General features: G+C 43.9%; 1 protein-coding gene across 1 annotated transcript in view; it reads left to right on the top strand.

The window, feature by feature from the left end:
- Positions 1–13,964, top strand: part of MGAT5 (alpha-1,6-mannosylglycoprotein 6-beta-N-acetylglucosaminyltransferase) — a 332,082-nt gene that overhangs the window by 297,602 nt on the left and 20,516 nt on the right. Inside the window, 2 exon segments of the mRNA XM_033112421.1 lie at positions 3,447–3,593; positions 11,037–11,153. Coding sequence (XP_032968312.1) covers positions 3,447–3,593; positions 11,037–11,153 — 264 coding nt within the window.

Below are 13,964 nucleotides of genomic sequence, written 5' to 3'. Positions count from 1 at the left end.
ACAGTCACAGAGCTAGGATATGATGGAGTTAGGATTTGAACCCTGGTCGCCCTGATTCCAGAGCCTGTGCTGTTAAATCACCACATTGTCCTGGTCACTTTGTGCCAAGAATCAATTTAACGGATAAACTGAGGTTGATTCATGGCTCAGACTCCCTCCTGAGCCCCCCCACCAACTTGGCTAATTAAAACCAGTCAGCATAGTGTATGTTGGGTGTATGTTTCGTATTTTGGATTATCTTTGGTTCCTCATCAAGAGTGAGTGGAAACCACCCAAACCCGCGGAGTCTTCCTAAGAACTACCTTTATCCATGTTTGAAGGAGTCTTTGTTAACCACTCCACTTACGGATTTAAAACAATTTCATACAGTGTAAAAATCTGAGTAGTATTACTAAAACTCTTTGTCGATGTATAGGAATATCCCAATCTCATGCCATGAATAAAGCATATGGTGCTTCATCTGTTCTCTCTGGCTTAGTATTAGTTCAGAAATTTAATTTTAGAGCATGTAATCCCTCTGTTTAGAAATGCTCATGGATGGAGCCGGGAGTTGCAGCCATGGAGATGTTCCATCATCTGGAATATCCTCATTAGATTCTGGGCTTCTGACAGCCAGATGAAGTATAAATAAAAGATGCCCAGTTTCCTCCTGAAGACTGAAGCCTCTGCACTTGAATGAATTCTTACAGTGTAACTCTTGCCCCTATGCTAAGGAAGTCTGTAAGTGGGCAGAATGAAAGAGAAACTGGGTGGGGGGAGAATTGGGGGACAAGCAGTTTAATGTGATTAAGGTGTATGGCAAGCCATAAGCACTCAGAAGTTTACGGAAGGTCGTTTGGTGGTGGTGAACTCTCTCTGCCCTCCCCTGTTGTCATTCAAATCTCAAGCGTGCTTTTTGACCTTACTACATCTGTCTGTTATAATGTCACAGGAAATGAGTACACAGGGAGGGAGAAAAAATTGCTTATTGATAGAAGTAACAAGAACAAAAAAAAATCCCTGTTATTTTGATGTTTTGAAGTAATGTATTTCCTACATTCCTAATTAGTGTGATGAGAAAATGCATTGCCAAGAAATTGTGTGGTATTTGCTTAAGCTTCATTCTAAAATTGTCAGGCTTTGGAGAGGTAGCCCAAAGTGTTTATTTTATGTGTACGGAGATATTCCGATGCCAGCAGGGCAGAAGAGATGGTGCAAATTGTTATTCAGATATAATTAAACCTAGGTCACATTCAAGTCCATTAAGCAAGAGCCTCAAATCCTTTTAATTAATGGGTTCAGATTGGTTGGTCTGAAGGAGCTAATTAATTTTTTTCCAGGATTTTCTATTCAAATAGACCAGCATTGTGCTTCCTGCATTTCCTCCACAGTTCTTCTTTGCAACTGAGAGTTGATAAAAGTATCAGCACTTTACGGGAGGCCCTGATTTTCAGAGGTCAGGAAATACAATGGGCTCCAGATCTCTGGTTAGAGACCTGTCCTCATCTTACAGCTTTTCTTCTCAGAGTCAAAGCATTCTGGAAGCCTCATGTTTCCCAGTGCCCACCCTCAGCCTGATAGAGGTCATCTTCCCCTGGAGAGCCAGTACATCCTCCCCAAAATCTGCTGGGGAGGGCAGATAACAGAGATCAAAAGCCTCCAGGATGGTAACCCTGGGTTCTTCATATTCAACAAAGCCGGGATGTCTTGGAACTTATACTTTGTTTGCACTGTTTCTTCCATTTCTTCTGCTGCTGTCAGAAATCCCCCTACCCCTGAGGCGCATGCTCAGGCCACATGCTATAAGTGTAAATTCTCTGCTAATCACTTCCGTAATAAGATCCAGAAACAGGGCCTCCAAATGGTGTAGAGACGCCTCTTATTTCCTGCAGTTGCAGGTTCCTGCTGCCATGTTTCCCTTCACCCCCATGCCCAACGGGAAATGACCCAGCCAGCAGGGGGCGCTCTGCTGACCTCTCAAAAGCCTCTTTTTTCCTCAGTCCCCCCACACTCCCATGGATGTTTTTGACAGTGTAGGCAGCCATCTCAAGGTTTGTAGGAAATGAAATGTTATTCCTCCAAACAACGAAAACGTTCCCTGTTCTGTGCAAAAGAACGTATAGTTATAGGATACAGAGTTTCTCCTGAAATCCAGAGATTTTTAGGTTCGTGCCCCAGAAAAATCCCTGTGGGGGCTGCATAACTCTCCAATATGTCCAATGTGGGCCATGCTCAGTGTTCAGCCCTGGATTGTGTGCCCAACACATACATTCTGCATCTTCCAGTGTTGCCCAAGGAACCCAGCAGCCTGGACTTACAGCTCTCTAGGCAGAACCATTCTAAATAATGGTTCAATTAAAGCAGCTGCAAAGACAGGATTGCTGGGAGGAGGGGGAGGAGAATCAAGCATGCAGCCATATCCAGTGCAGCAGGATCCTTCCCTCTCAATGCCTGGCCTGGTGGGTGTTCCTCGGTATGATGGCAGAGGGAAAAGACGCCCTGGGGCCCAGTTATCCTTTGTCACTTGATGTGCCTCTGGAGACTCGAGCGATTTCAGAACTGGCTCCTTGATGTGGGTAGACATCTCACATCTCACCAAGACCAAACTTGGACCTGCGCATCAATAACCCACAGCCCTCCAGCATTGTGAAATGTCCTGTGGTGAGGAGACGGCCGTGAGGCATTTCTGTGAGCTGTTGTTTCATTTCTGGACCCAGGAATCAGTGCCATTGAACTGTAGCAAGTCCCCTTTGTCACAGCGGCTCTCAGCTGCAGTTGCTGCTAGGACCCGGAGAGTGTGTTTTTGCTGCCATCTATTGTCTACTGTGGGGAAAACAAGGTTTGCTTGCTGGAGAAGGAAGAGGCTTTGCCCGTTTAGCAGCTTGGCACCCTCCCCCTATTGAGGGGAAAATAAAAACCAAGATGTTGATGTCCCCCAGTGAAAACCCCATTATGAAAACCTGTGTTTACTGACCTACCGTCATTTCAAAGCAGCTCCATTTGAACTGTAATCAAACCGCCAAGTGACCTTTCTGTCCCTTTGCCCAGCATCCCTGAAAGGGCCTGTTGTTCCTCTGGTTCAATGAAGAAACCTTCTGTTTAGTTAAGCAAGTGTTTTCCCAATCATGTCTCCTGGTGAGTTACAGAAAGATGATTGTTGGGCCTTGCTTTTTGTTGTTGTTTTTATTCTTTTAATGCCCTTACCCCTCAACTGCCCTTCCCAACACTTCTTTCTTTGCTTTCGTAGCAAAGGAAAACATAATGACCTCAGCAGCTTCATTGCGTCTTTAAAGGTCCCTGGTCCTGATGTAAGCTGACTTCTCTTCACCCCTTCCCCCAGGGCCTGGGAAGCTTCCAGAGTTTCTGAGGCTTCCCCACTGGGATGGAGTACAGCCTAGCCCCCTGTGAGCCAGGGACACCAGTCACGAGTGGCATGTTTATGTGTGGTGTGCTTTTCTCTCTTACAGTTGTTTGTTGGACTTGGGTTCCCTTATGAGGGCCCAGCTCCCCTGGAGGCGATCGCAAATGGATGTGCTTTTCTGAATCCCAAGTTCAGCCCACCCAAAAGCAGCAAAAACACAGACTTTTTCATTGGCAAGCCAACTCTGAGAGAGGTAAGCATCAGTCAAAATCATTCTACTCCCAATAATATGAATACTAGCTATTTACTGAGTGTTAGGAGCTCATGTAAGTGCGTGGTCCTCAATACGAGGTGTTATCAGCTTCATTTAATGTAGTCGGATGGAAGGAGGGTGTACGGGGGCTCAAAGACATGGACGACTTGATGGCATCCCTTAGCTAGGCTGTGGCACAGCGAGGATTTGAATCTCTTCCTACCCCTCCACAAAGTGTGGCAGTTTTTTCACTCTGCCCCAACTCTATCTTAATTCAGACATCTCCAGCAGAATTAGCTGAACTCTGACTTTCTCAATGTTCAGAGTGATGGAATAAGGAAATCAACTGGCCCACAGGTATTTTTAAAGGACCGTCTCTCCATGATGGGCTATGGGGAATCAAAAGTGGGCTGTGGGGTCCTTGAAGAGCCATGAACCTTGAGAAATAGGATGTATCATGGATAACTGAAGTAATGGGCCTGGTACTTGAGCCCACCGTCCGCAAGCACCTTCCTGAGAAGTCATGCTGCCGTTGCTCCAGCCAGTTGCAGAAGCTTTATTTGAATTGCATTCAGAGATCCTCTTGAAAATCCACAGCGGGTGATGAATCACCATTGGAAGCAGTTGGATTTGATTTGGGGCCATAAACAAAAGTCATTTAGAGCATGTGGGTGATCAAGCTGGGTGTTTCTGTTATCTGGTCAGAAACAGGTGTGTGCAGGAAACCATGAGATTGATTTGTTTTGTTATTTTGATGTAGTTAGTAAGTAGCGGTTCTCCAGGCCGCTGGCAAGGAGGAAGCCTCTCGGTTGGCGTCATCCAGTGCCCTTGTCACTGCGGGCCTTCTGCTGGGGAGTAGACTGCTGGGCAGCCCTCCTCCCGTGACATAGCAGCAGAACGGCAGCACTGTGAAAGCGTGCTTTTCCATTCTGTTCCTTCTAAACCTTTCTGGATCGATGCTCCTGACCCCACCTCCACCCCCACCCCAGCCGCTGCCAAATACTACAGAAGATGCAGTTTCCATGATTATTCTTTACTGATCAGAGATCTTGCCAAGTCATAGAGTTGAGTATTTTGAGAGTTGTTTTCTCTCGCCCTCCCTCTCATTGCTGAAATGGCCAAAGGAGGTCAACAAAATCCGTAGGTTATCCTCAGAAAAATGAACGTGTGGCCCAGATGACCTCGGACAAGGGTTCCCTGTGTGTGTGTGCTTGCTTGCTTTTCCCTTCGGCTAATACACTAAGTTTGAAGTCTTCCTTTTGGAGAGTGGTTTCTTTGGGGGAGGTCATTCCGCAGCAATACTTAATGCCACCTGTGTGCCAGGTGCTGTGGGAACGTTCAGTCTGGCACTGAAGAGCTGACTGTTTGGAAAGGTTAGAAAAGACACTGCCCAGCCGTGAGAACATCTCGATTTGGGAATCTGCTTTCACGTATGACTGACTTCTTGGAAACTTTGGCGTTTGGAGTAGGAAATCTGGGCTAATAAGTGAACTCTGTTTTTAATTTAGTTGAAGGAAATGTCTGCCCACATTGTATAATTATTTGTAATTTTCCATGGTGGTTTTTTTTTTTTTTGTCTTTTTTGTAATAAAATAGACGTAATGTCAAACTGACCCTTTTAACCATTTTTAAGTGTACAATTCACTGGCATTAAGTACATTCACAGTGTCGACCAACTGTCACCGCTATCCATTTCCAGGACTTACTCATTGCCCCAAACAGAAACTCTATATTCATTCATAATAACTCCCCATTCTCCCGTCCCCACAGCCCGTTAGCCTCTGTTCTACTTTCTGGCTCCATAAATTTACCTATTCTAGATACCTAATGTAAGTGGAATTATACAGTGTTTGTCCTTTTGTGACTGACTTATTTCACGTAGCATCATGTTTCCAAGGTTTGTTCGTGTTGAAGCATGTGTCAGAATCATTTCTTTTCAAGGCTGAATAGCGTTCCCTTGTATGGATAGACCACATTTTATTTATCCGCCTGTTAATGGACACTTGGATTGTTTTCACATTTGTCTCTTGTGAGCAATGCTGCTCTGGACATTGGCGGGCAAGTATTTGCTTGAGTCCTTGCTTGCCCATCTTTGGGGTGTACACCCAACAAGTGGAATTATTGGGATTTCCTTTTTATTTATTTTGAAGTAATTTGAGTTTTACAGAAAAGTTGTAAAAATTGTACAGAGTTTGGGTCTATCCTTCATGCAACTTCCTCTGATGGCAGCATTATAAAAACACAGTTCAGTTGTCAAAACTAAGAAGTTAACATTGGTACCATAGGATTAGCTAAACTGTACATTTTATTGGGACTCACCAGTTTTTCCACTAATGTTCCTTTTCTGTTCCAGGATCTCACATTGCATTTAACTGTCATGTCTCCTTCGTCTCCTCCAATCTGTGACGATTCTTCAGTCTTTTCATTGTCATTCACGACCATGACACTTTGAAAGAGTATTGGTCAGTTTTTTTGTACACTGTCCCTTGATTTGGATTTGGCTGATGTTTTCTCATGATTAGTTTGAGGTTACGCAGGTTTTGGCAAGAATATCACAGATTGGATGTGCCCTTCTCAGTGTATCGTATTGGGGGATGCATCGCATCCATATATGTTGGTTGTTACCAGTGCCGTTAACCTTGATTGCTTGGTTAAGGCAGTGTTTGTTAGATTTCTCTACTACAAAGTTTTTATTTTTCTCTAGATTGGGGGAAATACTATTCAGATATCCCGGTCTCCTCAAACTTGTGCCCATTTATTTTTACCATGAATCCGTGGATCTTGCCAGTAGCAGTTATTACTGTGCTGCTCTAATGGTGCCTTTCTTTTTCCCTCATCATGACTTTTCATGAAAAGCAAAGAAATCCATCTCTTTTCTTACTGCAGTTTCTATAGACAAGCCTTTGGGGAATGATTCATCAAAAGTATCTCAGACTCTATTGGCAACTGGTACCTCTTTGTTATTGATCGTTCTAAAGATTTTGATGACATTTTGTTACAAGTGAATATTTTATCCTAAAAAAAAAAATGTAGAACACTCAAACACAATCTATTTCCCAGTGAATAATGTTGCATAGATCAGATCAGCCAATACGAAGTTATTGAGAAAAGTATGTCCATCGGTTCCTATCAGTTGTCACCATTTAGTAATTTGCTTTTTGTGAAGCTCTTGGAGGGTGTTCATTATTCGGGCTTACAAGAATAGGCATTGGAGCTGCCCGCCCACCCCACGTTGGGTTCCTCCTGTCCCTTCAGCTGATTGTCCCCATGCTTGAATGAGACTCGAGTTAAAATGGCCTTGTGCGATCCTTTCAGCCGTTGCTCGGCAAGTGACATCACGCAGATGAGTCCATTGGCTTTGGGCTCCCACAGGAGGGCCAGGATGCAGAAGAGCAGTTAACAGATGTTCATCTGTGTCCCCACAGGGTCCATGGTACGAGTTGCTGCACTGGGGGGATCTTACCGAGACACATTTCCTGTTTCCCGGTAGCTCAAAGCTTTTTATGAAAGATTGATAAGACAGATTCATAATAAACAGAAATGTATCAAGAAACAGCTAAGGAAATTAAGGAGGGGCAGTTCACTTGGGGTTGTGCCAGGTGGAGAATGTCCTGAGTTAGCTGAGAAGGGCTGGGGGAGGCGCTGTGCTTTAAAGGAAAAGGAGGAGAGTGCGGTTTCACGCTTCAGGGGCGTGATGAGTTCAGAGGAAGCCCCAAGGTCACTTTGCTTTATTCAGGAGGGCAGATTCCACCTGATGTCCATCTCCTTCCCTGCTGCAGACAGTCCAGAGAGCAGGCAGGGAGTCAGCAACATCACAGAGCTTTGAGAGGAGCCAGTGAACTTGACCTCAGGGCCAGGTGGGCCACCCCACTTTGTTCTCTTAGCTCACAAAAGCCACAAAATTTTCCCTAACCAAAGATGCTTTTAATTGGCAAACAGGTATCATTAGTCACACAGATTTCTAAGGGTGAAAAATCCCTAAAAATTGTCATCTTTTTTTTTTCTCAGCAAATGGAACATTTTTAACTGAAGTGTATATAATGATACAGCTCTCTGGTTACGTCCATGCTAGTCATTCAAGCTAAGCAACAACTGAGCCTACAAATTGCATATATGTCTCTTCTTTCCCTTCATTTGAAGAGAAGAAAAAGTGTAGATGTTTCTTTGTTTTTTAGAAAGCAAAAAAGCTTTGTTTTTATTTTTGCATTGGACCAATTTTTAACACCATGGTGTATACTGAGGAGGAAATGTTCCCTAATGCCTTCAGTAACGTGGTCAGTTCAAGTTACACTTTAAATGTAATATTAATCGGATTTTTGTCTTTATATTGGGAAACATATTGGTAGGTTCTCAGTCATCATTCTGACATTCTGTAAACCATTAGAAATTCTGTGGGTTTTGGGTTTTTGTGTGTGTTTCTTTTTCCCATGAAGAGAGCTCATATTCTCGAAGATTTAATAGCCCCTCTGAAGTAATGTCTCATATTTAATAAGATTTTCATTACTTTTACAAACTATACTCCAGTAAATTTACTGATTGATACACAAGGAAGTAGCCCAGATGAGACGGTTCTCAATAAATTCACAAGAAGGAATATAACCTGCAGAGGGGGAGTAATGAATCATACGATGCCTTACTCATAAAATTAAGGAACCTTCAGTAAATGTAAATGAGCAAAATGATGGTGGCTCAGCATTTTTCATTTTCCAAGTACTTAGAACAACCTTTTAAGTAAACAAGGACCTTATAAAGGGCAGGGGGCAGAGAGACTGCTAATATGCAAGGGGCTAAATAGCGAGGCACCGCAACTTCTGATTTGCCCTGATTCCATTGTAAGAATTCATTACGTGGTTGTTTTCTCCAGGCCACCAAATGAATGTGGTGTAACATTTTGCTCTTCTTCAGAAAGGATCTAATCCAAGCATAAATTCAGTCTGGGGTGTTTTTTTTTTTAGGTTGGCAAGTTTTAAGGGAATGGTTAGAAGACCTGTGTTTACACTGGGCTTGTTTTGCTCTGTATCGTAAGAACCCAGTGGTATCCTGTTAAAGTCATCATCTTCCTTTCTGTCTAAAGCTGATACGTTGTCGAAGGATCTAGATTGGAATTTGCTCCACTGCTTTCCGGCTGTGTGGTCTTGGGGATTTGTAAACCCCCCTAAAGCTCAGATTCCTCCCTGATACACAAGAAACCTGATAGATAACATATGTGCCGGTGAAGCAGCACATTTCCTGGTCCAGTCAGAGGCTGCAGAAATGTGCACCGAATCTAAAGTATCTAAAGTAAGTGCTGAAGGAAAAATCGACACTTCCCGAGCTCCGTGCCCACGGCCACTCTCTTACTGACCGTACGCCTGAGCAGAAGAAGAGGGTACAGTCAGAAGGAAGGAGATGTGCCCAGGCCAGTGAGGGGCGGAACTCCGTCCGAGGAGGCAGGAGCCAAGTGCAGGATGCCCGTACCTCAGATTTGCTTGATTTCCATGAGTGGGTGTCAGTGAAGGCTCGGATCTGAGACCCAGTAACTTACACGCCCTGGGTAAGGCTTGTACACCTTCGGTGTGGCGGGACACAGCGAATGGTGACGTGAGCCAGCTGGCGAGGTGCCAGTTGGATCATCCAGTCCTGGGTCTGTTGGGCTCTGGATGAAAAAAGACAGCCATGTTGGCCTGGAAAGCAAGGAAGGGACTCAACCCCATGAGAATCAACACCTCCTTTTATTATAAGAATATTAACATCTCTTCTCTCCTGAAATGAAATTTGTAAATAATATGCCCTGCTTATATGTGCAATTTTAAAAAATAGAGTGATGCTCTAATATCAAAGAAGTAAAAGCAAAATAATTTACAATAAAGTAGTACATATGCCAGTGTATACGTAGTCAAGAAGTACTAATCTGTACCCTTTTTAAATACAAAGTTATTCATTGTAAAGGGGAACAAGACATCATGAGAAAACAGCTGAATCTGGTTAGCCCTTTTTGCTTATAATTGCCGTGAAAGAGAAGCCAAATAAAAAAGTTCACACACAGCTACAAATACAGACTGATTTGGGTACATTGTCCTAGAGATTCGGATTAGTCTGAGTGACCCTGACTTCACTGCCATGATTTTTCCGAAATAGTAGCAGCTTATTGGTGAAGTTCCAAACATCCCTTGGTTTACATGGCAATTACATTCCTAGGAAATTCAGTGTATGTTAAAACTGTGCCAGAGTTAGATTCTGTGCACCCCCATGAAAGCTTTGCAGGGCATGTGAAAGCTCTATGGGACGTGACAGTTCTGCCTTGTGCAGGGCTATCGCGTGCATTGCGAGGTGTCTCGCACGCCTGGTCCCCACCCACCTATTCAAGGTCGACCCCCTCAGTGTTTGGGAGAACTGAAAATGCTCTCACAAATGCCCAGAATGTTCCCTTCACACCACAATCTTAAAGGGATAAAACAGGAACAGTAGAAGCACATTTGAGGGGTAAATTTAATTGTCTTAAAGATTGGGCTCTTTCAGAACTGAGAATTACCAGTGTTCATACTTGGTTTCTTTGGCCACCCTTTCTTCTTCAAATTAAACCTCCTTAAAACAAAAATGACCTTGCATTTCTGAATCCAAATTGGCTTTATAAACGCTAAGGCTTCAGTGTTATGCTAATGATTATTCCTGAAACCATTCCAAAAAGTCCCCAGTTTTCTGGTAGCGTTATTTCTATCACGTTTTGTATGTGCCATTACTCTTCCTCCTATGACTTTAAAGCCTTTCTTGTAATTTTGTATGCTAATCGGTCTATCCTAACCAGTGTCTTTTAACATATACAAGTTTGATTGAGGTGATTTTCAGTGCTGGAATATGACAGAAGGTGGTACATCATTATTTCTTGGTGTGATGTTGGAGGTTAAAACTACCTCTGACGTCCTGCATGTCACCTGATTATGACATTGTAACTCTTCTATACAAATGGGATTCAAGACATGGAGCCATCATCAGCTCTGCCTCTTGGATCTTGTGGCCTCAGGCAGGGTCGTGGCCCACATGCTACCCTCCTGGGTCCCCCAGGGGACACTCCAAAGTCTTGAGGTCCCAGCTCAAAGGATCCAGGCATCTGTCTTTTAAAACATCCCACATGAAACTCTTGGTCCTCTAGGCAGGTGCTGCCTCAGTTTCTTTACCTGTACCTGTCAGTGCCATACCTGTTCATCCAGATGGCTCTGTTAGACCCAATAAATGTTCCACTGGGTCCAAAAAAAAATGACGTGGAGCCATCACTGCTTTATTGTCTGCTTATGGTTTGCTTAGGAGGTTTGGATCGTCAAGAAAAAAGGACAAAAACAGTGTCTTATCTGTGTAAGTACAACTTGGTACCATGAAAAGTGTAACACTTTACCTAGCACTGAAGGTTTATTTTGTTTGTTTTTAAAGTTTGTGTGAGACTAAGGTGTTCTGTCTTTCCCTTTTTAGCTGACATCTCAGCATCCTTATGCTGAAGTTTTCATCGGCCGGCCACACGTCTGGACCGTTGACCTCAGCAACCAGGAAGAAGTCGAGGACGCCGTGAAAGCAATTTTAAGTCAGAAGGTTGTTTCTTTTATTTCATTTTCCCCCATTTTTAATGTGAACAGGAGAGTATGGAAAGTATTCCTGGCCCTTTGTTTGAGTAGTTAGAATGTTTCCATGTCAGCCTAACTCTGGAATTAGAAAATCGCCATAGCATTCGGCCTGGGGATTTCATGGCTGTTCTCTGTGACATGGAAACAGAGCTGGTGTCCAGGTGTGTGTGGTTCTACAAAGCCTTTGGCATGGCTCCTGGGTCCCAGACACAGTAGTCGGAGCTTGCTTCAGGGACCTAATTATGTAGCCTCCATAAAGATCTGAAAAGACAGACTTGCTCCCCTATTGAAAGGTGAGGATAAGGAATATTTAAGGAAATCCTTTATATACAGAATGTTTTTATGTAGCATCTGTTTATTTGGCTTTTCTACCTGAACATTTTCTAGAATTATGCAGAAGTAATTAACATTGTTGGACTCTCCTGATCACTTCAGCAGACGTTTATTATGTACCTACTGCATGCAGAGCACCTTCTGAGCCACTCCAGGGGCCACTCACTTCTGTAAGCGTGATGGAGGCTGGCTCCCGACCTGTAGGAAGCTTACCACCCCATGGGGATGGGTTCAGTTATCCTCTCTCCTGATCCTGAGACTGCCCGGGACTCGATCGGGTGCACCTGCCCTTGTACTCAGCCTGTCAGGGCACGTTTTACACCCTGTTGCAGTTTTGTAAGAGAAGCTGTGTAAGTGTGGGTCTGAAGGCAGGCTGGCATCGCTTTAGGTGTGGGTTCCAGCTCTACCACTTACTAGCAGCATCCCCTCAGGCAGTTACTTCTGAGCCTCAGTGTCCTCCTCTCGAATGTAGGCTCATATTATGTGCTTTAGAGGGCACCTGTGAGGATTCAATATGATAATGAATAGAAAGCCTTAAGCACGGTGTCTGCCACACAGTATGTGTTTAGTCAATATTAGTATTACACATGTAACGTTTTTGTCATTGACGGTCTGGATCTCCACTAGATGCTAAGAACCATGAGAGCAGTGAATATGCTGGTCCCACTGTTGTGTTCTCAAAGCCCAGCATGCTGAGTCACCAAATGCCTGGCCAGAGGGGGGCATAGATGTTTGCAGGTGATGTGCAGTGCCAACAACAGCATGCAAAAGATCGAGGTGTGGAAGTGGGGAGAGGCTTTTTTTGAAAATGCAGCATTGAGTTAAGTCTTACAGGATGAGGAGGAATTTGCAAAGTTAAACTGAGAAGGTCCCAGCGGGGCATGGGTTCCAGCACAGTGTAAGTCAAGGTCTGGGAAAGCATGAATCCTCAGGGAAAGAGCCACTGACCCACGTAAAAAGCCCTCTCTCCCCTTTGGGAAACGAAATGTGGCCCCTTGAACTGCCAGTTTCAGCTGACTCAGACCATCTCCAGGGCACAGCGATGCGTCACCATGCCCTGCCCACTTTGAAGAGGGTCTGGTTGTTGAGCTTTGGTGTGACTTGTCAGAGCTTCCCATGAAGGACATGGACGGTCTCAATCCTGGTCTTAACAGTTTAGGGCAGACGTTGCGCAGACCTCCGGGGGCCAAGCCCAGAGAAGTGCCGAGTGGAGTGTGATTCTGCTGAGTGGCCTCAGAATTTCTTCTGCACACCCAGAGTCTCGCCACCCAGAAGCCATTCCTGTGGAGATCACACGTTTTTCTTCTTTCTTGAGTCTCCAGGTCCCAGAGCGTATTAGTTTGCTAGGGCTGCCATAACCAAGAACCATTAACTGGGTGGCTTAAACACCAGCAATGTGTTCTCTCACAGTTCTGAAGGCTGGAAGTCCGGAATTAAGATGTTGGCAGGGCCGTGCTCCCTCTGAAGGAGGCCTCTGATGGATGATCCTTGCTTGCCTCTTCCACTTTCTGGTGGCCCAGGTGTTCCTTTGCTTTCGGCTTCAGCACTTTTACCTCTATCTCCATCATCACATGGCGATCTCCGTGTGTGTGTGTGGTGGTTGGGGGGGGAAGGGAAGAGGCAGGGTTCAGCTCTACTTCTTATAAGTCATGAGTCTTCTATGACATCAATCATATTGGATTAGGACCCACTCTAATTCAGTGTGACCACATCTTAACTTGATTACATCTGCGAAGACCCTATTTCCCAAAAAGATCATATTTGCAGGTACTAGGGGTTTAGGGCTTCAATATATTTTTTGGGGGGACACAGATCAAGCCACAACACTGAATTGAGTGCACATGCCCTTGAAAAGGAGTAATTTAAAAAGCTAATAGAGAGACAGAAAACCTTGGATCATGGAATCCAAAACTCTTTAGATAATAGATCCCTTTTGTCACACAAAAATCTAATGGGAGTGCCTGGTACATAAACGCTGAGGAGGGTACTGGGTTCTATCTGCTCGCTCTTACATGGGGCCACTCTGCACTCCATGGAACCGTTAGTGCTCCATATTTTAAATCACTGATTGACCCTTTCCACCTTATTCCAAAAAGCTATTTAAGGCCACTTAATTATAGCTGATAGGTAGAGAGAACCTCTTTCTACACATCTAGATTCTTTCTGTACACTATTATGAGCTTTATCTTTGTTTAATCTTTATGAGCTTATCACATTTAATCCTTTTTCAGTTGAGAAGATTAATATTTAAGTAAATTAAGTAATGTACTCAAGTTGGATTGACACCTAGGTCTTTTGGACTGACTAGTTTGCTAAGATAATATAAAACTAAAATGGGGAATATGAATGAAATGAAGTAAAGGGAAAAATAAGAAGTAAGGAATGAGATTAATACAAAAACTATTGTCAAATATTTAAGTCCTTACACTTGTTAGAAATGGGTCAG

This window comes from Rhinolophus ferrumequinum, chromosome 8, assembly GCF_004115265.2.
Source record: "Rhinolophus ferrumequinum isolate MPI-CBG mRhiFer1 chromosome 8, mRhiFer1_v1.p, whole genome shotgun sequence".
Lineage (NCBI taxonomy): Eukaryota > Metazoa > Chordata > Mammalia > Chiroptera > Rhinolophidae > Rhinolophus > Rhinolophus ferrumequinum.
This window is presented reverse-complemented; position numbering and strand designations above follow the sequence as displayed.